At 41.3% G+C, this 25,980-nt stretch overlaps 3 protein-coding genes and 2 non-coding genes across 9 annotated transcripts in view; 4 read left to right on the top strand and 1 right to left on the bottom strand.

Moving 5' to 3' along the window:
• The window catches only part of LOC110507804 (CD166 antigen homolog A), a 74,620-nt gene extending 66,522 nt beyond the window's left edge, over positions 1-8,098 (top strand). For both annotated transcript variants that reach the window (XM_021588080.3, XM_021588079.3), the window contains exons 7-16: positions 483-607; positions 861-993; positions 1,567-1,679; positions 1,967-2,093; positions 2,368-2,489; positions 3,933-4,065; positions 4,656-4,685; positions 6,202-6,313; positions 6,423-6,573; positions 6,681-8,098. In XM_021588080.3, the coding sequence (XP_021443755.2) occupies positions 483-607; positions 861-993; positions 1,567-1,679; positions 1,967-2,093; positions 2,368-2,489; positions 3,933-4,065; positions 4,656-4,685; positions 6,202-6,313; positions 6,423-6,537 (1,010 nt within the window). In that variant the 3' untranslated portion in view covers positions 6,538-6,573; positions 6,681-8,098. The remainder of the gene's footprint in view (positions 1-482; positions 608-860; positions 994-1,566; positions 1,680-1,966; positions 2,094-2,367; positions 2,490-3,932; positions 4,066-4,655; positions 4,686-6,201; positions 6,314-6,422; positions 6,574-6,680) is intronic.
• Positions 8,099-9,299: 1,201 nt separating this feature from the next.
• LOC110507801 (dual specificity tyrosine-phosphorylation-regulated kinase 1A) lies at positions 9,300-20,527 on the top strand. Of its 4 annotated transcripts, none has more exons than XM_021588063.3 (12): positions 9,300-10,691; positions 11,681-11,750; positions 13,725-13,921; positions 14,106-14,198; positions 14,375-14,563; positions 14,707-14,854; positions 14,977-15,263; positions 15,470-15,616; positions 15,744-15,884; positions 16,009-16,312; positions 16,513-16,637; positions 16,963-20,527. In XM_021588063.3, exons 2-12 carry the CDS (start codon positions 11,741-11,743, stop codon positions 17,521-17,523), a joined length of 2,202 nt encoding a protein of 733 aa, XP_021443738.1. In that variant the 5' UTR covers positions 9,300-10,691; positions 11,681-11,740; the 3' UTR covers positions 17,524-20,527. The 4 variants fall into 4 exon arrangements, with proteins under 4 accessions (XP_021443738.1, XP_021443737.1, XP_021443740.1 ...); XM_021588062.3 differs by having other exon boundaries at positions 9,300-9,863; XM_021588065.3 differs by lacking the exon at positions 11,681-11,750.
• Positions 20,528-20,978: 451 nt separating this feature from the next.
• trnap-cgg (transfer RNA proline (anticodon CGG)) lies at positions 20,979-21,050 on the top strand. Its single transcript has one exon. It is a non-coding gene; the product is annotated as a tRNA-Pro (tRNA).
• Positions 21,051-21,270: 220 nt separating this feature from the next.
• On the bottom strand, positions 21,271-21,342 carry trnap-agg (transfer RNA proline (anticodon AGG)). The gene has a single exon. It is a non-coding gene; the product is annotated as a tRNA-Pro (tRNA).
• A 359-nt stretch (positions 21,343-21,701) lies between these two features.
• Positions 21,702-25,980, top strand: LOC110507800 (52 kDa repressor of the inhibitor of the protein kinase). The gene is made up of 5 exons (XM_021588061.3): positions 21,702-22,013; positions 23,156-23,276; positions 23,435-23,542; positions 23,697-23,733; positions 23,829-25,980. The coding sequence occupies exons 1-5, from the start codon at positions 21,925-21,927 to the stop codon at positions 25,730-25,732; spliced, it is 2,259 nt and encodes a 752-aa protein (XP_021443736.1). The 5' UTR covers positions 21,702-21,924; the 3' UTR covers positions 25,733-25,980.

Here is a 25,980-nt window from a genome sequence, read left to right on the forward strand (position 1 = left end):
GCGGCTGTTTGAATCCTGTTTTTAAAGAAATGTTGGCAATTTGGCTGATCTGGAGCAGCATCATTGATGTTTGAAAGGAGAATTTTGTCTAGAGCCTCGGGGTGTGGCTGCCGTTCGACCAGCTCCGCCGCTGCATTCAAAAGCAGCCATCGCCACAGGAACACACTCAGAAATTGAGTGTACAGCCCTGAGGACGTCACTAGCTTGGCTAGTCTGCTTACTGAGATGGTCTTAGAAGCCCTGTCTGCCCAGGGTCACTGTGATGGTCTCAGAAGCCCTGTCTGCCCAGGGTCACTGTGATGGTCTCAGAAGCCCTGTCTGCCCAGGGTCACTGTGTTTCAGGTCACTGTGTTTTAGGTCCCTGACTGTGTCCTCCTCCTCTCCGGCTCCTGTTCTCACTCTCTGTCTCTCCTCTCCATCTCTGCTGCTCTCTTGCTCCTGTTCTCTCTCTCCTGGTATTTATCTCTCTCCTCTCCCTACAGACCCCACAGAGAGGGTCAGTCTACATGTCATTTCTAAAGGGCCCCTTATGGAAGGAGACAACGTGACTCTGAAGTGCAAGGCCGACGGGAACCCACTTCCCACCAGCTTCAACTTCCACATTCAGGCAAGCTCTCAATGACATGACTCCACTATCCTCCCACACAACCAGAAACCCCACCTGGCATATGCCCTTAGTTCCTAATCTGACCCCTTTAATTACTTGCCTTCTACTGCCATTGTCCTCTTTAACCCAGTCAAACCCTACACCTGGTCAAACTCTACATGTCTTACAGCATCCACCCTGTCTGTGAAGCGCTACATTAACCTAGACTCAAGCCCATATGAGAGTTTCAAAATGTATCCTTATGTTCCTAAAGAGAAAGGTGGTGAAGGTGGAGAACTCTGACTCCTACACTGTGACTGATGTCACACGTGACAGCACAGGGGAATACAAGTGTTCTATCATTGACAATGCCAAGATGGAAGACTCCAAGAACATTACCATCAATTGTAAGTCACTCTTTATCTACAGATATCTTTATCAATGTTTTAAGCTAGCTAGCATTAGTTCTTCAATTAAGTTATGTATTATCTTCAACTGAAATACTGCCAGCAATTTATTTAACAATGCTAGGCCAGCAATGGATTCATGGGAAATACCAGCCATAATGATAGCCCATTTCCTGCTACTATAGATTGCGTTTGGAAGTGTGTGGGAAAATTACTTATCATCTAATTCATAATTCATTCTTTGTCCGGCAGTATAAAGTCATTAGGGTTATTTTTCTCAAAGGGGAACATTGTCAGAGTATATTTCCGTCTGCAACCGCATCCCTCAGCAGGAAAGGACATACGGTTTGTTATAGAGAATAGAAGCCGAGCATCTCGTCTCACGCTGTGAGGTGAAAATACTTGGAAAGCTCACTTCCTTTAATGCGTTAAATAAGCTGGATCAATGCGGACGTGCTGAGGCTTCTATAGGGAGCTGATATGGTTTTCAACAGGAGTGCTGTGGCCCCTTCTCCTCGAGGCGGTTAACTGCCTGCTTACAGTGTGTCTTTCTCCTCCCTTCCTCCCTTTCAGACCTGGATATGAGTTTGAGCCCCTCTGAGAAGGTCATGAAGAGCGCCGGCGAAAGCTTGGCTCTGAACCTGCAGACCGATGCGTCTGGAGAACTCAGGGTGTCCTGGACTAAGGTAAGACTAAACAGTACCAAAGTTATTATAAGGCCTAGATTTATGTTTTTGGTTGGAAATGGGTGATAAAACCTTATTAAAGCAATAAGATGACTTCAGCGTGTTTTTCATAATTTAAATGAATGTGAAGGGCGCCTAGTGGTAATGAGCATTGGGCCAGTAACCAACAGATCGCTGGTTCTTGAACAAGGCACTTAACCCTAATTGCTCCTGTAAGTCACACTGGATAAGAGCGTTTGCTAAATGACCAAAATGCAAATGTAATGGTTGATCTTATATCATTCCAGGACAATGACAAGCTAGACAAAATGCCAAAGTTTGACAAGCTGACCTACTCTGATTCTGGAAAGTATGAGGTTGTGGTCACCATGGGCGCTCTCATCAAGAAAGCCTCTTTCGAGCTGGTCGTTGAAGGTAAAGACTTTGGGACATTTACTCAGTTAAGGCTTTTGTGCTGTTACTGGTCACATTCAACACTGTTTTTCAAAGATAGGATTTTGTACCTGTTGCTAATGATAGACCTTTATTCAAAGATCCTGATTCCCCAGTAGCTGTTTCACTTCAGGGAGAGGCTTTCTCCATATTTGTTTGTGTTGTCCATACATCATGTGGTGTTGTTGCATGGCATGGTGCAATCATTTTCTTATTCGTTTTGGTGTAGCTGAGGAGGTCATGCGTCTTCTTACAGGTATTCCAGTCATCCGGCGGTTGGCCAAGCAGCGTGGCGAGGACGGCCAGCACAAGGTACTGACCTGCGAGGCTGAGGGCTCCCCCAAACCCACTGTGGCCTGGAGCGTCAACGGCACCTCGGTATGAACAAACACAGACATCTTCACTAAGGTGCCAGAACACTCCACTGACACACAGGAGGTGCCATTAGACTTCACACTCACAGGGACACTCATTATACAGACCACACATACTGTATTTATCCATCAGTTACTGTAAAATGCACAACACCCTTATCTATCCTGGAATAGCAGTAAAGACTCATAAAATCATTCGTCTATCTGGAATTCTCTCAAAGCAACACCTTGTGCCATGCACCCATTTTTCTGTGGCGTGCCATCACATGAATGGAACGGAACACACAAATCCTCGCCATCTTTCCGGGTGTGTTACTGCCGATATGAAAGCAGCTCCTGACCTTATAGAAACAGTCAATTTAAGCTTCCTTTTATTGGAATCTGTCAGGAAGCCAGGGAACTCTAAATCTGGGAAGTTTACAGTCAATGAACCTTTGGATGTCTTTGTAGTGAATCAGTGCTTGTGGTATTTTACTGTCCACACTTTTTCAGACAGACAAACTTCCCCCATAATGTCTTTCACTATGTTACTATTTGTGACTTCCTAAGTAACTTCTCTTCTTGAAACTTTTCAGACTGACACTTCCCAAACTGATGGACTCAGTGTTTTTGTAGATAGGTTTCCTTCTCTCAGATGCACACCACGTTTATTATGCATTGGTCTGTCATGAAGACAAAGGATTTTTGTTCTTGGCGTACCTGTGTGTGCACTGATAGCACAGCTACACAATGAGCCAGCATGAGATTGTGTGTGTGTGTGTGTGTGTGTGTGTGTGTGTGTGTGTGTGTGTGTGTGTGTGTGTGTGTGTGTGTGTGTGTGTGTGGTCATGTCCCATGACCACACACACACCCATTGGGTCTGCATGATTAATCCACTCCAAAGCTGCACTGACCTCTTTCGATGAATGTTCTATGGCTGAGTCACTCACACACAGTAATTTAGTCACAGCTCACATTTCTGCGCATCTGGGGACAAACACACCAGTGCATTCAACGTTTAGAAAAAAACCTGTTCACGGTAAATAGGATAAGACATCAAATGTAAGTTTAGTGCTGGCTCTTTTCATAGCAGACGCACCATATCGTATTCTTAGAAGATGTGAAATGGGTGTTGCCTGTTTGTCTAGGGGTTTCTCTAGTCCTCTGCCTCTATGCCCTGAAGATACTTATTTTCACGAATAGGTTGAGCCTCACGAAAATACAACACCACCTCCTAGTGGTAGTACATGAACTATACATATTTTATTTGATTCGAACAACATTCATTATGCCATGGAATAATATAAGATTCCATATATTCCTCGCAATAGAATTCTATGATATGCATCTTTGTGCTATTACTGAAGAGGAAGCAGCTATGTTCTGCATGGCATTTAAATCTCCATCAGATACACAAGATATACAATAAGCCATTATACACTAACAGCTGCGTCTATTTAATTTTCAGGCTGATGAAAGTCCCTACGTCAATGGGAAGATCTCATACAAGCTGACCATTGTGCCTACAGTCAACCTGACCGTTGTCTGCACTGTGTCCAATGAGCTTGGCCAGGACACCAGGGCTATTAACGTGTCGACCTGTAAGTACAGTGTGGTGGTATGGCCTAAAATTCCCTGTCCTATCCCCTTCCTTCCTCTCTAAAGGGTAACTCCACTAATCCTTGTGTGAATCTGGTCGATCACCCTCTCCCAATGCTAACAAACTCCCCCACTGCATGATGATTAGTAAAATGTTTTATGGAGGGAACCTTGCCATGGGGACCTAGTTCTTGTCTCTAGCCAACCTAAAACATGCTACTATGCATACTGGACATACTATGCATGCTCCTCGGCAATAATTTCCCTTTGGTTTCTGCAGTATTTGATTAGATAAATCAGTACAGACAGCCATATCTCATTCATCTTTGTGTTTTTGGAAAAGCATTTTTCCCTTTTTCATTCTTCTCCCTCACTTTTGGTCTGTTTGTCGGGATGCTGGACTATCCTTTCCCCCCTCTGATGTCATGTTCTCAGTTTGCATGCGACCAGGAAATCTAAACAACCCACACCGTGTTACAGTCAATCTAGAGTCTAACATAGCCGATAACACACTGTCTGACCAATAACATTATACAGTATACTTAACTGATTTCTGGGTTGGACGTTAATATAACTCTATATCTGATTTCAGTATTTGAGGAGGTGAGAATGGATAAACAAGGTAAGTTGTGATGATCTTATTTAACATTTCCTGTAGCAAGAGGGAGGAGAGGAGGGATTCTGTAGGAAAATATATAAGCTTCCCAGAGAAAGTGGAATCTGCTATTGTGCATTATACCCTCCAGAGCACAATCTCAGATTAACAGCATCCACAAATTGCCCCACTGCTGAAACGCTGTTGAACAACAAGATGTGGTGCTGGGGATGTAGGAAATATTTGTTAAGATAAACATACAAATTCTGAGGATCAGAAGGAGTGGAGCCACCAGCATCCTGACAATCTCTCAATGTTATCCATCCTTTCATTTGCCAATATTGTATTTATTACATGTTCACAAGGAGCAGTTCACATTTATCTAAATCATAATACAGAACAACCATTGAATTTTGCAGCATGAATGTGTATACAGTACCTTATTCATTCATATGTATTCATTGACATTTATACACAGGTTTGGGGAGTAACTGATTACATATAATTAGTTACGTGTAAACTGATAATTTTTTCTTCTTCTGTAATCAGTTACGTTACCAGCAAAAATATTGTAATCAGATTACAGATACTTTTTAAAAAGTAGATTATTGGATTATTTTGTAGATTAAAGGATGTTTTGTGAAAAAATACATTGCCACCTTTCTATTTTCTTAATGAAATTAAATTCAGCATTGAAAAAAGGCACAAGTTAAAACTCCATTGGCCTCCCACAGTGAAAAAGCTGAAATTCACTACTTTCGTTGATCTGCTTGCTCTGCCCTCATATTTATCCTCATGTTTTACCATTTTCTTTTGGGACTCAAGTTTGTTCCACCTGAGTGTTTTACTTGCCATTACTGTGATATGTTGTTGTTGTTTATCTACCTTAGTTGAATGCACGTTAGTGCTCTGTAAGTCGCTCTGGATAAGTGTGTCTGCTAAATTACCAAAATGTAAGTGTTTTGCAAGTGTTCATTTTTACATTTACATGTTGGTAATTTATCACACACTCTTATCACACCATTGTCAGCAGACTTCTGATACCAATGCAGGATGAAAGGGGGACACAAAATTGTGAACCGCTATAAAATAAATGGTATAGAAAAGTATTATTATTTTATTGTTTTGTAATACGAGTTACAGGTCTCGAAAGTATATTGTTACCAAATACATTGAATGTAGTAGTTCAGGCTGGTGAAATACAAAATACTCAAAAGTAATTGACCTCTGGTCAGAGACCACTATGATGACATACCAAATGCGTTTGATTGATCATTTTTGTCTTCTTCTAATACCTCTTAAAGGAAAGTAATCCAAAAGTAAGTAATCAGATTACATTACTGAGTTTGGGTAATCCAAAAGTTACGTTACCGATTACAGTTTTGGACAGGTAACTAACTAGTAGCTGTATCAGATTACATTCCAAAAGTAACCTACCTAACCCTGTTTATACATACGCAAATGTATTTTTTGCAGTCTCTTCGTTTGCAGAATGTTCTCTCCTTGTTTCTGATGTTTCTCCTCTCTCTCTGTGCCTTTACAGGCTCATCAGATGACAGTGACACAACAAAGTTGGTGGTGGGAGTTATTGTTGGTCTGCTCCTGGCCACTGTAGTTGTGGGTCTAGCATACTGGCTGTACATGAAGAAATCCAAGTAAGTTCATTAAATCAAAATGCCATTCATATATAGCATGTTATGGTGATGTATGTATTATTATTGGAGGGCTATGATTTGTGTTAAATAACCTGATTGGTGTTAAAAGGCAAGGCAGCTGGAAGACTGGTGAGAAGGAGGATGGATCCACTGAGGAGAGCAAGAAACTGGAGGAGAAAATAGAGGAGAAGCTGGAGGAAAACAGCCAGAAAGTTGAGGTGTAAAGAAAAGGAATGTTTAAAGAATGAGAGAAAGAAAAGGTAAAGAACATGTCTTGAAAAACACGTCTATTACTGTATATTAGAATATTTACTTCTTATGTTTTAGATTAAAAGATTCTGTTAACATCATCACAATTTTTCTGCAGTGCGGAAGCGGAAACTAGAAGCTTTTGCTCACTTCTGTTAAAATTTGAAAAGGGGGCATTGAACTGGATGAAGACCATTTGGATTTGGACTTGTCCACAAAACTTTATTTCCTCTGAATATTGAAAGAAAAAAACTGGCTAAATGAAAGGATACGTGTTGTACATAAGCCTAAATTGTCTGCTCTATGGATAAAATGTGTTACCTTTCCTTTGTAATAGTTTTTGTTTCAAGTGTTGGTTAAGAAGGATTTGGTCAAATTGAGAAAAATGCCAATTGGAGTGTTTGGCTTGGATTGAATTAACGTTATTGCTATTAGAATAACTACTGGACCATATGCCTTTTCTGTAAGGATGTGTGCATTGGCCTATACCTCCCTGACCCTCAATGCATTATAGAGGATCTGAAGGTCTTCGCCACTGTTCCATCTCAGTTCCATATCATCAACACAACCAAACACCCATTAACACAACCGAACACAGTCAATACATTTTGTACATTTTTTATGGAACATACACTGCCATTTTGTGTAGTCTCCATTGGTAAAATAAACTGTTGAATATTTTAATGAAAGGGCTAAGGGAAGGGTATAGGCTACATAACTAGCTTTGGTTGTAACGTAATATGAGTTAAGCATTATACCAAGATGCATCACTTTGCATTGCAGGAAGTAGAAGATCTGTTGTACAAATTATTTCATGACATGTTACATGGTTCCTGTTTGTTTTTTTGTACATTTTTGCCATCAAAAGTATCAGGAGATTGAGTGATGCTGTTAGGCATGCAGTACACTCTGACCATCTGTTTGTGTATCAGTGGGTTGTGTTTAGTTTGGACATAACCACTACATTACAGAATATGTCTTATCTCAGTTGTGTTCATAGTGTTAAATTCTGTGCTTTTATGTCATTTTGTATGTGTAAAGAGACAAGTTGTCCAGTAGTTGCATACTTCACAATTTAGGTCAGGGTTATGAGTAGCATTTACTGAACCTGCAAATATATCAGACCTAGATGTAATTGTGATTTGTTTTGGTTATTTTTAGCTATTTATATTGTTCAAGATTACAAGGTTAGCATCTCTGTTAGTTCTATTCAATTATTCTCACAAATTTAACCACTTAGCTTTAAAGGTACTGAACAATTGATAGTAATTTCTTGCAGTTATTTGACAATAATAATTATAATGTAAGCCTTCTGTGGATTTTGAGGCTTCTGTAGATTTCTGTGAGATTTACCACATATCTCATACTGTCAGCTTGCTGTTTGTGTCCTGCGTTGTAGTTAATGTGAAACCAACAAATTGGAAATAAGACCAAAGAGGGTAAATATTGCCATGCAAGTATTGTAAATACTGGTTTTTGTTTTTGTACTTTTGTTTAAAATAAAGTGTAGCCTACATTTTGAAGAATCATGTTAAATAATGTTTTGTTGGCTCTGTCATTCTGCTCACAATACATCATAAAAAGTATTGCCATCAGATATCTTTGAGAATAGGTACATAAACACCCCCAAATCCCAGAGAATCAGTCTCTTTTCATTCGTATCATCCATAAATCAATATTTTACAATTGGACCACTATTGGGCATTCCTCTACACTAATAGCAGGGCACTGGTAAGTAAATTCAGAATCACACAGGACCATGACAATCAGAAATCCAGAACTGCACATAGAAAGGATGTATGCTGCCATCCATTGGCCAAAGAGCATAGCACAAGGATTTGCTTCATCATCATTCAGAGATCAAAAATGTTATTAATAAGATCCCACTTGGATATTTCAATCAGGTTGCTTTCAGTAGTTTGATCGGATTCATTAATATCTTGTCACATGTTAAATGTTACTAGTAAATTCATGTCAAGAGTCAAGTTTAGCTAAACTGAGTTCACAGAACCTTAGAGGACCTTTAAGCTGACAGCCATACAGTATAGACTAAAGATAAATCAAATGTGGATGCCCTTTATACAGCTCGTCTGCTGTCCTGATCAGGAATGTACTTTACAGATGGGTTCTTCTATGCAACAATATCACACAGCTTGTTTATATTCAGGAATCATGATGTCAATCTGACTGTAAAAAATACTAGGTCTGTATGTCTTGCATTTCATTTTCTGAAAATGTGTTATTGCAGTCAAACATGGATGCAATAAAGTTTGGCAAATTCCTGCAACACAACTAACTATTCATGCATTTTTTTTCGAATTTAGAAATCCTATCTAGATTATTTTATTCTACTTTAGAATGTTATATTTCAATCGAGACAATTTATTCATTAGAATTACTGATTGATTGACAAATTATGACAGCATACAATTTTGAATCTATGGTTGAATTATCCTCGTCATTGGTTCATCCGGGGATTTGATAGATTGATTGACAGTTGTCATAGTAACAACTCAGGCAATCGCCATTTTGTCAGAAGGTCTTTTCAAATGTTGTCCCTTCCCGCCGGAATAATGCAATCACTGGATATACTATTGACATTTGTGTTGAAAACGATGCGTCGAATGGATCGGATTAGGACAAGTAAAAGGCAAATGATTTAGCATAGTTTAAATATATCTAGTGGGAGCCGCACTTACAGTTGTCAGCGTCTCTGGTCTACCGGGCCGGTTCACTGCGCAGGTTTGGGACGCGCGCCATTTTGTGAAAATTGACATAAAACATTTTGTCCAAAAATAAGCGTGTATCTTAGGGCATGATATTGGTTTCATATTTTTGGGTCTTCATTATTTTTCGTTATGGTTTCCTACGTCCATGTTTCCGGTGGTGAGCTTGAAAGAAAACGGAACAATTTGAATGTAGCTACCTTTTATTTTGCAGTTGAATTCTTAGCTACAGAATATTGTTAGCTAACCTTCGCTAGTTAATAGTAGCCACGTTCGTTTAGTCAACTAGATAGCTAGCTGGCGCTAGTCGTCAGCTGGTGTTAGTCGAAGTTGGGTGGATAACTAATTGTGTTGGTTGGGGACGCATTTGATCGTCAAGAAGTTTTACTTGGATGGCCATTTTTTTTAACTTGGTTTGCCAGTGGAGAAGACTTTTCACCTTCGCGTTTCGTGAATTAGGTTGACTGTGACTGACTTAACTTAGCCGACGACAGTGGGGGCGGAGAAGCTCAAGCTGGATAAGTTGCCCTATCATACAGGTTAATTGACTTTAAATGAAGATCGTGCCATCAGAGGTGAGCCCGTGTATGAAGCTGACTGTGTGTTGTGTAAAAAAAAGGTAGATAACGTTACATGGGGTGGTAATTAGCTAATGTAACTTACGGTCATCTAGCTAACGATCAGCAGCAACCATTGCATTGGCCGGATGTCGTAAGAATGTTGCTAACATTAGCCAGTACAGATTCGCTAGCTAACGTTAGCGCTCTGGATCTAGCTACACCTAACTTTTTTTTTTTTACCTAGCTAGTTAGATTTTTTACAAAAATTCTAACAGCATTTCCCTTTAGTTGTAACTAACGTTAGCTAATATTATCTATCGGTTAACGTTACGTCAAAGTATTAACGTAAATTAATAGCTAGCTAACAGTAGCTAACGTTAAGTATTTATGGGCAAGCAAAGCTGACGCGTTAACTACCGTAGCTAGCTTACGTTAACCTGTTAGAAAGTTGGGGGCAAGATAACGTGGTAGCGAACGTTCGAGTATACGATCGTTAGCCAGTTAACAATTAGGGCCCATAACCAGCGTTATTGGCTTGCTAGTTAACTAACTCGCTAACTGGTCATCTAACGAAGCTGGCTAGTAAGCTAACGTTAGGCCCATACAGCTCGCTCGCAGAAGACGTCGTCACTACAATCACTGGCGAGAGGAAACGGATTGCTTGCCTTATTAACGTACCAAAGCTAGAAGGGTAACGTTAGCTAGTGAGTAAGCTAGCTATGTAGTATGTGTCATTGTAGACGAAGCCAGACTGCCACTGACATAACTGCTCTTGAGAAGGCTTAACTAAACTGATGATTTGCTTTCGAAATTCCAACCATGGCGAGATATACTCCATCACCTGTGAGTAGCTAGCTAACAGTTAACAATTCCTTATTTTGAATTGATGACAGGCCGTTTTGAGTGCAAGTATGTAGTTAAACTGAATCGTTTTAATAAATAAAACATGTTATAGGGTAGTCCGTTAGATATAAAGTTACATACAACACTTAAAATTCGAATTAAAACTATATCCATGTAGATAGGCCTGTGTTCATGCTTAAACTCAATAGTCAGGAAAGGAACTGTTCAGAAGACGTCCTGAAAACGGAATGTTTCGATCGTTTATGCTTCACAAGCAATTACCTTGGTTATCCTTAGTGGTACAGTTGGAAGCATTATCTTTACTTTATATGCACCTTTCTGAATAATTTAAATGGTCTACAGTTTGTGTTCAAAACACTTTTGCGTTGCAATGTGGGCTTGTACTGCATATCATATTTAGCAAGCATTCCCACACTAAAACTACTTAAGCTCAATGTCTATAAATGTCATATTTTATTAGCTAGTTGCTGTTGAGTCATTTGGGTCATCTTCATGACATTTGTATATAAAGTTAATAAAACTCCAGAACTTTGCAAGTGACTAAAGACATTCTGAGAGGAGATCGCTAATGTTACCAGGTCACAACAATGGTGAAGCTGATTTGACCTGCTTGTTCGGATTGCACCTGTTTTTTGGTGTGAAACCATGTTTCTGAACTGTTCTTGCAGCCTCATACATCATAGCTTTATAAGGTTAATTGTGTTAGGCATGTTGAGAATCATTGGTTCACTGAGATGAACCAGACTGACTGGGAAATGGTGGTTGTTGGAGTGATTATAGTTTTCTAAAGTTACAAAATATGTGCATTTTACTATCCAGTAGTTTTATTTTTTTGCCCTTGCCATTGCAGTGTTTTGGTATTTTTCCTCACTCTTTTTTCTGTCAAGTTTTTGTGCTTTTGGAAAGTAAATCCAACCTAAAAATGCACAGTCAATGAATGATACTTATCTCCTTTTTGTTCTTTATAGTGGGTTGTGGTTTGCTGCTGGACTCTCCTTCCAGGATGATATGAAATTTTACAGGAGACGATGCATCCAGGTTAGCTGCAATAACTGACATATTTTCTCTTTCGTGGGGAGGAGGCACTCTTCTGAATTTTCCCCCCACAACCTAACCATATCTTGTCAATCAGAAATATACATGAAAAATAATACTTAAATTATTAAATAAATTACCTGCTTACTTCAAAACAACTTTCAGTGCAAAGCAAATTGCACATGAAGACATTTCCACCATAAATTGTCAGTCACAGTAGATTTATATTATTTATTAGACTTTCCACATGTTCAAATTCAGACTCTTTCAATTCTTGATTACCACTGCCTTGTCGTGTTCCTCTCGACCATTACAGTGCATTCTCCCTGGAATTTTGGCTGCATTATTAAGTTTACCATTTGGAATTGGGATTACATTAAATGGAGTGAAGTTTAAAATAGAACCATGGTGCACCTCAAGATGTCAGCCAAGAAAGTGGAGAAGAAAGAAAGAAATGCCAGTCATCCTTAGACTAGTATTTTGCATTTAGTGAGCTTGGAAGCATGCTTGAACAACTGGCAAGCATTGTTGAACAGTTACACAAAGGACAAGTGTGAACTGACCAGCCCCAGATATAATTATGAAGGCCTATATAATATTAAATGTACAATATTATACATATGTCACAATTGATAAAGTATGGTACTGTACTACTTATCGTGATTAAGTAGTAGGGTTAGAATAGGCTACCATATTTGTTTTTGTCAGATTCTGAGGTCACCCCCACAATCAGTGATGCCTAATACATGTTTTATTATTGTAAGTATGACATGTCAGAAATAGCATATTACAATTGTATAATTCTAATCTAGATTCTCCTGCACTAGCTACTGTACATTTTTATTTCAAAGGTTTTCCTAATAATATCTATCTGGATATATTTGTTCCTCCACAGCTGGGTCAGCTCTGTCTCTAGTGCTCTCAGATGGAGTGCAGGTTTTGGGCTGTGCTGCTATTTTGCTGCCAGGCTCTAGTGTGCTGAAAGCGGCCTCTAAGTGTGCCAAAGTTCAATTTTATTTCTTGTTTATTTCTTGGTTTCTCATTGGAAAATGGGAGCTGCTCTGCCCTGGCAACAAAAGTAGGTTATTTGCATACTGCGTTGTGATTGGCCTGTGCGTTGATGGGCTTGCCAAATCACGCTGTATCTCTGTGGTGATAGGCTATGCTAATTAGGTGCTGTTGCTGGGATTCTGAATAGTGGTTACTGTGTAGCGTTGGTGAATTGTGTTGTCTGGTGAGAGATGCTGATAGATGAACAAGCAACATAATAATTTTCTGATTCCTTTTCACATAAAGAGAAGGATGATTTACTTCCCAGGGTGTATTGATATTTCATTTTTATTCCTGATTTTAAAAGTACATATTCTACAGCACCCCCCCCCCCAAAGGCTAATAAAAAGATAAATGCCTATTTTCTTTACCATATGAACATGTTTTTTATCTGTGTGTGTGTGTTGTTTTTTTAAGCCTTTACACGGATATTTTGTATTATTACTAGTGTAAGCCAAGAACTTCCATTTGATACAAAGGGGCCCTCATGGATGCTAATACAAACATACCGTATATATAATTTGAATAATTGGACTATTTAACAGTAATACATGGCACTATATGTCTTCCTACTCATGTCAATGTATGAGGTAAATTACACCGACTGTAACATGTTAGTTAGAATTCATCACCCATTCCTAGTTAAATAATAGTTTGAATTTATCAACATCCCATTTCAGAATTTTAGATAATCATTGAGATTCATACTGCATTGTAAGGGTTAATGGTCAGTGTGCTGAAGTGTCTTCCACTTCTAGGTCTCTTTTAGATCAGTTTGTCAAGGCAGGAAACCTTCCATTGACAGAAATCAGTCTGAAATTTTTAATTGAGTTGTCACTACTTCAGGGGAAGTTTGTATAATGTATATATATTTTTTATTTATTTACAATATCAGTGTTAATTCATGTCAATGTTTATTTCTTTCAGGAGGAGAGACTTCAGCATGCAAACCTTCGTCCGTCCGGCTGGCGCCCTCTTTTTCTTTCCACGCTGCTGGTCTTCAGATGGCTGCTCCAATGCCCCATACGCACCAGCAGTACAGTGACCGCCACCAGCCGAGCACTGACCAAACTGCTGCGGTCCTACCGTACAGCGACCAAACGCAACAGCTCACTGCCAACCCGGTATTCAAGCAACACAGAAACCTTTCAATTTGTTACAGATACAAGTGTTTAGAAATGTACAGAATCGTACACTTTTTAATGCCCAATAGAAATCAGAACTTTAACTAGCCTTTCATTTTGATTGCAAAATGTAAGAATTATTTTTAGTGTTGATCATGATTTCTTTTGTGGTTTGTTGTTACAGAGGCACATGCCCCAGTGCTTTCGTGACCCTACTTTGGCTCCCCTGCGGAAGCTCTCTATAGACCTTATCAAAACCTATAAACAGATCAATGAGGTGAGACTGGTTTCTGCTGTTCAATATACTGCAATTGTCACAACATTTCGTATTTGAGTGTTTGAATTGCAGATATAGTAACAAACAATGCAAGTTAAGAATATTTTTCATATTCTCAGTTAGATCAAGAAGTACGTATGCTCATGTCTGTATTTGGGTTATTTCCTGGAATTTAGGTGTATTATGCAAAAAAGAAGCGGCGACACCAAACGGGTCAGGGTGAAGACTCCAGTCACAAGAAAGAGAGGAAGGTCTTCAATGATGGCTACGACGATGACAACTACGATTACATTGTCAAGAATGGGGAGAAGTGGATGGACCGCTATGAGATTGACTCCTTGATAGGCAAAGGGTCATTTGGACAGGTACACTTTTTTTATAAATGATTATCAACATTATTCCCATGATCAACTTTGGAAATTGCTCTCATTTTGAGCACTTGGGCAGCTTGTGTGATTAAAACATAACAAGAAAATGTTGGTGTTTTTTCTCTTTTGGATTGCTGTAGGTTGTAAAAGCTTATGACCGTGTAGAGCAGGAGTGGGTTGCAATCAAGATCATCAAGAACAAGAAAGCTTTTCTCAATCAAGCCCAGATTGAAGTGCGCCTCCTAGAGCTCATGAACAAACATGACACCGAGATGAAATACTACATAGGTAATGCACTCTAGTGCTTGTCTGTTGTCCAAGCCATTATGGCGCACTATCATGTTTTACACTAATCTCTCTTGTATGTGTATCAGCCACACTTGACTGACGCTATTTCTCCTGTCATGTAGTTCACCTGAAACGTCACTTCATGTTCCGGAACCACCTCTGCCTGGTGTTTGAGATGCTCTCATACAACCTGTACGACCTGCTGCGAAACACCAACTTCCGCGGTGTCTCTCTCAACCTGACCAGGAAGTTTGCTCAGCAGCTTTGCACTGCGCTGTTGTTCCTGGCCACGCCCGAGCTCAGCATCATCCACTGTGACCTGAAGCCAGAGAACATCCTGCTGTGCAACCCAAAGAGGAGTGCCATCAAGATAGTGGACTTTGGCAGCTCCTGCCAACTGGGACAGAGGGTATGCTAATCTATTACTTATTGTCTTGGTCCAAAAGAGTTTAACCTTGCATCTTGCACAAGTCTCATTTTTTGCGTATGTTCTGTATACCGTATGTACCGTATGTTCTGTATTGCATATGTTCTGTTTTCAAGATTGCTGTAATGCTGATATCTGTAACGATATCGATAAGAATGGGTTGTGATTGACTCTTTCTCCTTCCTCAGATATACCAGTACATTCAGAGTCGTTTTTACCGCTCCCCAGAGGTGCTGCTGGGCATGCCCTATGACCTGGCCATCGACATGTGGTCCCTTGGCTGCATCCTGGTGGAGATGCACACTGGAGAGCCCCTCTTCAGTGGAGCCAATGAGGTACAGTGTGCTTGACTGACTATCTGGAGGTTGTTTTAAATATAGCCAACTTTGAGTGAATAAATTTGATACTGGCAATTAACATTTTAATCCATGGCAATATTTTGTTCTGTTCTATAATTCTCAGGTGGACCAGATGAATAAGATAGTTGAAGTTCTTGGTATCCCCCCCAATCACATTATGGACCTAGCCCCAAAAGCCAGGAAGTTCTTTGAGAAGCTATCGGATGGCACATGGAGCGTTAAGAAGACCAAAGATGGCAAAAGGGTGAGTGCTGTAGTTCCCTTCTCAATCTGATGTCCTAACATTGGCTTTTGGTAGTGTTGTGTATTCAGGTTCAAGTACCTGACATCCCCTCCCTGTCTCTCCCCCTCGTCTCTCTTCTGAGCAGTATAAGCCTCCAGCCTCTCGGAAGCTCCACTCCATCCTGGGTGTAGAGGCTGGTGGTCCAGGTGGCCGGCGGGCGGGGGAGTCTGGCCATGCTGTTGCTGACTATTTGAAGTTCAAGGACCTGATCCTTCGGATGTTGGACTATGACCCGAAGAGCCGCATCCAGCCCTACTACGCCCTGCAGCACAGCTTCTTCAAGAAGACTGCAGACGAGGGGACCAACACAAGCAGCAGTGTGTCTACCAGCCCAGCGCTGGAGCAGTCCCAGTCCTCTGGAACCACCTCCAGCACCTCTTCCAGCTCAGGTAACACTCCCTGGCTCACTCGACCCTCTTTCTCTCCTCTGAATATTGCAGTTGTGGACTCCTGTCTCAGTTTTTCAGTGCACTGGTGGGAAACCAAACCGATGGTGGTGCTTAAAGTATTTTCAACCTTTTCTATGTTCAGTCATTTTTGCATTGTCTTTGAGTGTGATGGGCTGAGGTTGTGCCCTCTTCTCTTGCAGGAGGGTCGTCTGGGACAAGTACCAGTGGTAGAGCGAGGTCAGACCCCACCCATCACCACCTACACAGTGGAGGGCACTTTGGGGCAGTGATGCCAGCCATTGACGGTGACACCCTCTGTCCACAGGTGACATGTCTTTGTCATTCATTTGAATAAGCTAATTAATCAATAGACAACCTGTTGTAAGTTCTAATGTAGTCAATATTATTTACGTGTAATTAAATGCACTGGGAATTTAATTGTATTTTTTTCCCAAGGAGCATTTCATATTTTAGTCATTTAAGCAGATGCTCTTAACTAGTGCAACTTAGTTAATGCATTCATCTTAAGATAGCTAGGTGGAACAACCACATCAGTCATAGTAAGTACATTTTTTTTCTCAAAGTATCGATCAGCAAAGTCGGAGCTTGTACGAGAGACATTAATTGATTTCTCTGTGGTCCACTGACAGGCAAGAAAGCCTTACCCTCCCCCATTGGTGTGGGGAGGTGGGGTTGGACCAGAGCCGGTGGCCGGAGAGACCCACCCAGTCCAGGAGACCACCTTCCACGTCCCCCCTCAGCACCCCAAGGCCCTGCACCCCCATCATCACCACGGGCAGGTGATGGCCACACGGCCCCGCCCGCGGCACTACACCTCCCCCACACACAGCTCCTCCACACAGGACTCCATGGAGGTGGTGCATGGCCATCTGTCCATGACCTCCCTGTCTTCCTCTGCCTCCTCTTCCTCCACATCTTCCTCTTCCACTGGGAATCACGGTAACCAGGCCTACCAGCTCCGCCACCTGCCTTTTGGGCATCATGGCGGGCTGAGCATGGGGATGGGTGCCTTCTCGAACCCCAGGCAGGAGACAGGCATGGCTGCCCACCCAGCTTACCCCATGGGCACAAACACGGGGCCGTCTCACTACCTACCAGAGGGCCACCTGGGCATGAGGCAGGGCATGGACCGGGAGGAGTCTCCCATGACTGGAGTGTGTGTGCAGCAGAGTTCCATGGCCAGCTCGTGACTGCACTGACATTTGGCTGTGTGTTCCCCCTGTGCGTCATTTTTAAGGTGGTGTTTTTTACAACAGGTGTGTCGAACAAAAGCTGCTCACGTCAGAAGGGAGATATCGCTGAACCGCTACTACAGAGAAGAACCTTTGTTAAAAGAATATGTGATATCCGTCATTTCTTTTTGCAATCATTAGGCACATGATAATGTTGCAGAATAAGCATAGTAAAATTGAGACATTCATCTGCCATTTCACAAAATTCATGTAACAAATAACCACCATCTGGTATTACGTGGCAAAATCTTCTGGTGAGCATTTGGGGATAAAGTTAGAAGCAGTTTTACAGGTAGCTGTCTAATGAAATGCTAACACATCCTCTTATTTCAAACTGGAATTTCTGACATTTTTCTTCCACAGGTTGTTGATTGTTTTACCCTTTTTTAAAGTGAATTTTCACAGAAGAGCTGCTTTTAAAACCTTTAGCTTGACCAGGAGGAAGGTGTTTGCGGTGATATTTCGTGTTGTCTGTCGGTATTGTGTAACTCTGTGAGAGGGGAGCACATAGCAGTGAAGTTCCTATAGTGTGCGCTGGCCCAGACAGTGGAGGGGATACCCTGCAGGTGAAAGATGTCAGGGGGGAGTGCTGCCCACCTGGGTGCCTGATGAGCTGGCCCTGGCCTGGCACAGACGAGAGAGCAGATGAGCTCTGGAGAAGAAAAGGGTCCGGCCCAGCGTGAGGAAGACTGGTTCAGTCAGTGGCTGGTTCTCAGATAACCTTTTGGCCTTACGACTCATGGACTTGGAATGGGTCGGAGCTGGATATCATTTGAATTAAGATGGCTTTCCTCTATTTTTATCTGTAGACAGCCCTTAATTGTTTAAGGAGAATAAAAATTATAGAAAAGGGTCATTTAAGAATGAAGATTTGAGGCCTTTCTCTACAAAGATTTCTCATCTATGGGGCCCCACATTACAGGGTCTTCTTGTACACACCAATCTCCTAAACATTACTTCCTACAAATCTTGTTCACAGATTAAGGATTTTGTGGTAAAAAATAATAATAACATCCAGAGTCCATTTTTTTTCTCCCCTTTTTTCTCCCATTTGCATGTAGTTCCTCATCTGAACACCTGCACAAATGTCTCCATCTTAAACACGGAAACTGAAGAGAGAAAAATTAGTTAAGTGACTGCCTTTCTTTCTCCTCAAATTATGCTGTGAATTTTACAAGAATTTATTTTCCCTTAGGATTTTTTTTAATTTTTTATACCAAAGCAGTTTTATAGCATATTAGGTGTCTGTAACCAATAATGTAGCAGTTCACCAATTTTGACTCGGTTTATCAAGATCTTATTTTAACATCAGTACAAAACCGCTGCAATATATTGCTTTAGCAAAACTGGAAACCGTTAAATTCAACAACTGTTAACTACCGTATATTCTAAGCAGATTTGGTTGCAATGTTTTTCCAAACCTGTTTCCATATTAATTGGTTGATTATTTTGGGGAGTCTCTTTTAACCTTGGTATGTTTTGAGACATTGGTAGTTACTCTGCAGGCTCCAGAGTAGCAGAATTAAAAGCTGATGGTTCAATGTAGACCACTGCATTCTGTTTCTGCATTTCTCCCACTTATACTATTTTAAAGGGTTTTGCTGCCTTTCATACATAATTTGGCAACATGCTAGCTACTGCCATAAAACTCAAGACTATTGTTGTCTCATTACCCTGGCAGTGTACAGACAATTGCAGTAAATCTGATTTTCTGAGTGATTTGGAAGTACACCTCCTTGTGAGCTTGGTCCAATTCAAATTGGAAGGGTACCAGTCAGCCCTCTTGCTAATGTCCTGAGCATGTGTGCTCAACTTTGGCAGACATGCATGTCCCTAGAACTCTACCGTTAGTAAAGGCATTTTTCGTTCATTTTATTTTATATCAGGGATTTTTAAGTGCTTTTTTTATTTTTATTTTTATTATTTTTTACTCTGGAAAGTAACTAGACCAAAGTCCTGCTCATAACAGCCTTCTTAGTTACACGCAGACCGCAGGACACTTCTATTGTCATCATAGTTCAATGGAGAGACCATCACAAGGAAAAATCATGTTTGGTATAACCACAAGCTCAAATGTAAAGCTACCTGTAATGATATCTAAATTTTATCTGAATGTTTTAGGTTATAATCACAATCATTTTTCATACCCCTCCATGATTTTTGAGACTCAGAAACTGCCAGTGGTTTTGCTGACACTCATACTGGTACTAAACATTCCAAAATAAAGATTTAAAAAACCTCTTAAGTGTGAGCCTGTTTCAGATCATGCTGATTGACCTCTGATCTAGAGCAGTTGTCATGAAATGCAGCCCCTTTTTAATAGTGGAAATAGAATTTATGTATATATTTATATTTTTTTAATAAAGGAAGTATAGAACTCACTACCTTGCTCCTGCTGGTATGTTGATTATGTTTGTCAATTTGGTGACCGTTCAGTGGGCAAGATCTCAGTTTTCTTAGTCAGTGGTGTAACGTGGCCTCTGGGCAGAGGTACTTGACTACATCAGGACAACACTATGAGGTAGGGTTTGAATCAAACAGGGAAAGCTAGATCTTCAAACCTTAATTTTCACAGGGTATATTGTAAGTGCATGTACATCCACAAACTTTACTTTTTGGTTGTATGAAAAGCACATGGGGGGGGAGTGGTTCCATTTTCAATAAGGCTGTTATGTTTGTGGGTTTCACACATGTTTGAGTACTTGTTGACATATCCTCACCCTACAGAAGCCCAAGTCCTCTGATTTTAATTTGAATATATTTACCTTCAATTTTTGATTTCACATTTTATAACATTTTTTTTTGTACATGCACTATAAAACTGAACAGCATGGAGAAAAGGATAAGTCCATGTATCCACAGATTGTAAGATCTAGTCAAGACTTTGCTGTGTATATGACAATGCCCTTTGTATTATATTAAGACCGTCTTATGTATGATATATAAAAAGAAGTTAATTGAACTGTTGTGAGCCTCTGTTCCTCTACACTTCTTTACACACACCAGTGTGTATTTCTTCCAGGAATACACTGTCTTGTACCAATGCTATTACCACCACAAATACCAAATAAATGACCACGATGGTGGCCAATTTTGTGCTCAATAACTGTTTAACTTCATAACTCCTTTGTGTAGCCTATTATTATAATTCAAACTCATTGATAAACTCGGTTTAGCACAAATCAAGACGGTAGAGTACTAGTGTTGGGAAAAAAAGCCTGAATGATTCTTGAGTAATACACAACAGCAAGCTACATTTAGTGGGTGTAGATGAGTTTTAGATGAGTAGTATTATAGAGTATTGTGGCTGAAATTACTTTATGAACGTGATTTGTCGTTAATCTGGCCAAATGATGAGAGAAATCAACTGGAATTTACTTGATAAGAATGTTGATCAGCTTTTTCTATGACGTGGCTCGTTGGTCTAGGGGTATGATTCTCGCTTCGGGTGCGAGAGGTCCCGGGTTCAAATCCCGGACGAGCCCATCTTTTTACATTTGGAGAGCAACGGTAGATGGAATGTTGCAACATAGCAACAACGTCGTAAAAATAGTTCATTTGGTGAAATTACATAGAGATTTAGCAATAGCCTTTTCATTCCGCGAGTATAATTTTCCATCGTTTTAACTCGTGCAAATGTGTAGAGAAGTCACCATGATTCCATCCACAACGTTGACCCTTATTTAATTTCAGACATTAAAAAGAGGGCTCGTCCGGGATTTGAACCCGGGACCTCTCGCACCCTAAGCGAGAATCATACCCCTAGACCAACGAGCCAGATAGAACAAAATTGCCACATGTTTTAAATTTATTCAGGCTTTTATCGAAGCACGTTTGTATTGTCTTTTTTATGAGCCTGACCTGCAGCAGTTTAAAATGTACTATATTTCGCATTTTATGTCCAATTGCCATGACAAACCATATTTTTGCAATTTGGGGCACCTCTGATTCGAGTGTAACCAGATCGTTAGTGTAACGTTGAAGACAGAGCGGCCATCTGCAAGTCTCTGTTCACGGGTTTTAGGCTGATCCTAGGTAAGTTTTGCTTTTAACCCTTACAATGTAAATGTAGAATTGTTGTCCGTCAGAACTGATTTTGGATCTGTGCTTAGAGAGAACGCCAATGAACACGTGACGTGACATATTTTTTTTTTTTTTTTTTTGTGGAATGGAAGCAGTTCGGTTTCCTTTTTCTCCTCTGATGAATCCTCCAGTCCACGCTTAGCACTGTTGCGCGTTTTGTTAGGTTAATTTAAAAGTAACAGGTAGCTAGCTAGCTTGTTTAATTGACATTTTTTAAACCTAAAACATATTTATTAATACTAAATTGATTTGAAATTGAGTACACGTTTATGCACAATGCCCAATTTTTGCGCGGCTCCAAATTGCACCAGAAAGAGCACTCAATCCGATTTGGCTTTTTTCAGGTTTCCAAGAGATCCAGAAAGGTATTACAAAGTTTGATCATCACAATATGAACCCGTACTTTTCTTGGGGAGTAATTAATTATTCTATAGCTGGCTATAGCTATGTTGTGTTCAGTAGCACGCTAGTCATCAAAGCTAACTTTAGTATATGGAAAATGGCTAGCTAGCCTGCTTGTTAGCCTGCACACTTGCAGCGAGGTAGGTGGTGTGTGTGGAGCTGGTGATGTGTGTGGAGCTGTAAAGATAAGTTAGCCCCCATTGCATTCACGGTGTTGATCCATCGTACCTCTAGTGAAACGATTGGGAAATATATACACCAGGTACCATTTAATTAATGGTTCTCAAACTCTGGTCTTGGAGAGTGAATGGGCATGCTGGTTTTTGTTCCACCCCAGCACTAAAACAGAAAAATAATCAATTCAATGCAGGTGTAGAAGCACGGTGGCTAGGAAAAACTCCCAAGAAAGGCCAGAACCTAGGAAGAAACTTGGAGAGGAACCAGGCTATGAGGGGTGGCCAGTCCTCTTTTGGCTGTGCCGGGTGGAGATTATAACAGAACATGGCCAAGATGTTCAAATGTTCATAGATGACTAGCAGGGTCAAATAATAATAATCACAGTGGTTGTCGAGGGTGCAACAGGTCAGCACCTCACAAGTAAATGTCAGTTGGCTTTTCATAGCCGATCATTCAGAGTATCTCTACCGCTCCTGCTGTCTCTAGAGAGTTGAAAACAGCAGGTCTGGGACAGGTAGCACGTCTGGTGAACAGGTCAGGGTTCCACAGCCGCATGCAGAACAGTTGAAACTGGAGCAGCAGCACGGCCAGGTGGACTGGGGACAGCAAGGAGTCATCAGGCCAGGTAGTCCTGAGGCACAGTCCTAGGGCTCAGGTCCTCCGAGAGAGAGAATTAGAGAGAGCATACTTAAATTCACACAGGACACCAGATAAGACGAGAAATACTCCAGATATAACAGACTGACCCTCGCCCCCCGACACATAAACTACTGCAGCATAAATACTGGAGGCTGAGACAGGAGGGGTTGGGAGACACAATTAATCATCGTCTTCAGTCTGGATCTTGATTATTTAAAACTAATAGTTTTTAGGTAACTAGGCCTACCAACAAAAAGCCAACTAACCCCTCCTAATATGGTTTGTTCAGATGTAGGCTCTGGGTTGAGAACTGTCGCCGGGCCGATCTGGAGGCAAAAACATCAGACCAACTCAATAAACACTACAGACTGTGTGCCAAACACTTTGACCCGGCTATGGTTTGTAAAACAGTAAGTGTGTGTCTAACCACAAATATCTTTGTTTGAAACATGCCTACCTCACTGAACAATCTCTCTTTGTAGATAATCTTACATGTGAGAGGTCTTGAGCTGTGTTTTGATATTCATGTATTTGAATAACTTGTTTTTTCTTCATTATTGTTTTTCAGAGCCCTTACAGAACAGTACTGAAGGATACTGCTATTCCAACCATATTTGATTTAACAAGCCACCTCAAAAATCCTCATAGCAGACATCGCAAGCGGATCAAAGAATTGGTATATCTTTTCTTTTTTGCAAGAACTTTATATACTAGTGTTGCTTTAAAAAGGAATATTTTACTGGCTTCATTTCTGTAGGTCTGTTTTCAATGTAATAGTAAATTGTCTAATAATAAACATTGTCTTATGTTTTAAATAATTGTTTTAACAGACTGAAGAAGACATAAGGAGAATTAAAGAGAGAAGATGTAAGTTGCATTGTTTTTGTTTAAAAGCATTGTCGTATCCATACATTTGTTGAACATTAACTTATATCAAATTTCATTTTTTTGTTTCCTTGCAGTGGCATCCTCCATTGAACAGCTCCACTCAAAGAAAGACATTGAGGCAACCGAGGGTCAAGATGCCGCTGAGGAGGAAATCAAGCTGTCCGCAGAGGAGAAGGACTTCCGAGATTACCTGAGGTCTCTGTTTGAGATCGTTGTCATGCTAGGAAAGCAGAACATCCCATTGGAGACCAATGTCCCAGAAGGAGTAGCGAGAGATCCCAGTAATTTCCAGGCCTTACTGGAGTACCGCATTAATGCTGGAGATAAGGCTCTGAGGAGGCGGTTTGAGGCCACAGCAGTGAATGTGGAGTACCTCTCCGCATCCCAGCAGAGCCAGCTCCTTGAAGTCTGCGAGGGCACTGTCAGAGAGGAGGTCCTCATGGAGGTGAGAGAGAGTCGCTTCTTCTCACTGGTCACAGGGGACCTGGTGGAGTTCGCTGGGGAGAGACACCTGCCTCTCTTTCTGCGGTTTGTAGACCAGTCCAATGCTCTCAGGGAGAAGTTCTTGGACTTTCTGCCGTTCGAGGGGGACGAGGCCTCACTGGTAGAGAAGCTGGAGACCCAGGTGACAGACGGGTGGGGGCTGAGAATGGAGGACTGCCGCGGCCAGGCCCATGTAGCCACCGGCACCTTCGCCACTAAGATGAAAGCTGTGGCCGTCGGACTGATGGGAAAGTACCCCATGGCAATGCACACGCCTTGTTCCACCTGCGCACTGAATATCCACCTCGCCAACAGCCTTCCCTTCCCCAGCGTGCAGGTTGTCATGGCAACCCTGAGAAAGATTGATGTCTTCTTTAAGCAGTCTCGCTCTTTGCAGGCTGAGCTGGAGAAGGCCATCTCTGTTTACCACCAAGAAAATGATGAGAAGGCAGCTGAGCTGAAGGAGGCTTGTAGCTCTAACTGGACAGAGCAGCACAACGTGTTTGAACTGACTGTGGACCTGCTTGAGTCCCTCCTGCTGTGCATGGACTGCATTCGGGACAATGAGAATGTCAAGTTCCCTGATGCTATAACTGGGGACGCCTACTCGATCGCAGAGACCCTGGCTGACTTTGAGTTCATTGTCACCTTGGTCATCCTGAAAAACGCTCTTTCTTTCACACGAGCCTTTGGCAAAAACCTGCAAGGGGAAGCCCTTGATGTGTTTTTCGCTGCCAACAGTCTAACAGCCGTCCTGCACTCTCTGAATGAAGTCTTCGACAACATTGAAGTCTACCATGAGTTTTGGTTTGAGGAGGCTGTGAATCTGGCGGGTACCATGGAGATCCCAGTGAAGGTGCCTCGTCTGTTCCTCCGGAAGCACCGTTCGGCCGAAGCAGGCGAGATCCCTCCAGAGACTTACTTCAAGGAGTACGTGACAGTCCCTGTGATCCGTGGCGTCATCGATGAGGTGGACGACATCTTCTCCCAGAGCAACCTCAAAGCCCTCAAGTGCCTGTCCCTGGTCCCTGCCATCATGGGCCAGATGAAGTTCAACACCTCAGAGGAGAACCATGCAGATGTGTACTGCAAGGACCTCCCCAATCCAGACACGCTGCCCGCTGAGCTACATTGCTGGAAGATCAAATGGAAGCACCGGAGCAAGGATGTCCGCCTGCCCTCCACCATCCACGAGACACTTCAGCTGTCGGACATCAAGTTCTTCCCCAACGTCAACTGCTTCCTGAAGGTCCTGACCACCTTGCCTGTCCTGATGCTGGAGGACAGCAACAGCTCTGAGACATCCAGGAAACGTCTGCAGACTTATCTCAGTGACACACCTATCAAACACAGGTGCAAGGGTCTGGCTGTGCTCCACATAAACTCTCACGTTAAGCATGACCTGGATGTCATGGTTGACAAATACTGCAGACTGTACCCTGAGGATGAGCCTGAACATGGGGTTGAGGCTGAGATCAGCACTGTGGTGATATAGGATATTAAGTTTGTTCAGTATAAGGGGACAAAATCAAATTCAAATTACATTCAAATAACGTCTCCCTGTTTTATTATAGCTTTAGTGTTTGATAGGTTAATGTGAATTGTAACTGTAAAGGGGTTATTTTGGGGGGTTATTTTGGGCATAATTGTGTAACAATTTGAGCAATTAATATTGCCATTAAAAATGTTTCTAAAAATGTATATTTATTTTGAATTAAATGCCACTTGGTGTCTTGAATGATA

The sequence above is a fragment of the Oncorhynchus mykiss genome, chromosome 27 (assembly GCF_057628025.1).
Source record: "Oncorhynchus mykiss isolate SJ-2025 chromosome 27, ASM5762802v1, whole genome shotgun sequence".
NCBI classification, from domain to species: domain Eukaryota; kingdom Metazoa; phylum Chordata; class Actinopteri; order Salmoniformes; family Salmonidae; genus Oncorhynchus; species Oncorhynchus mykiss.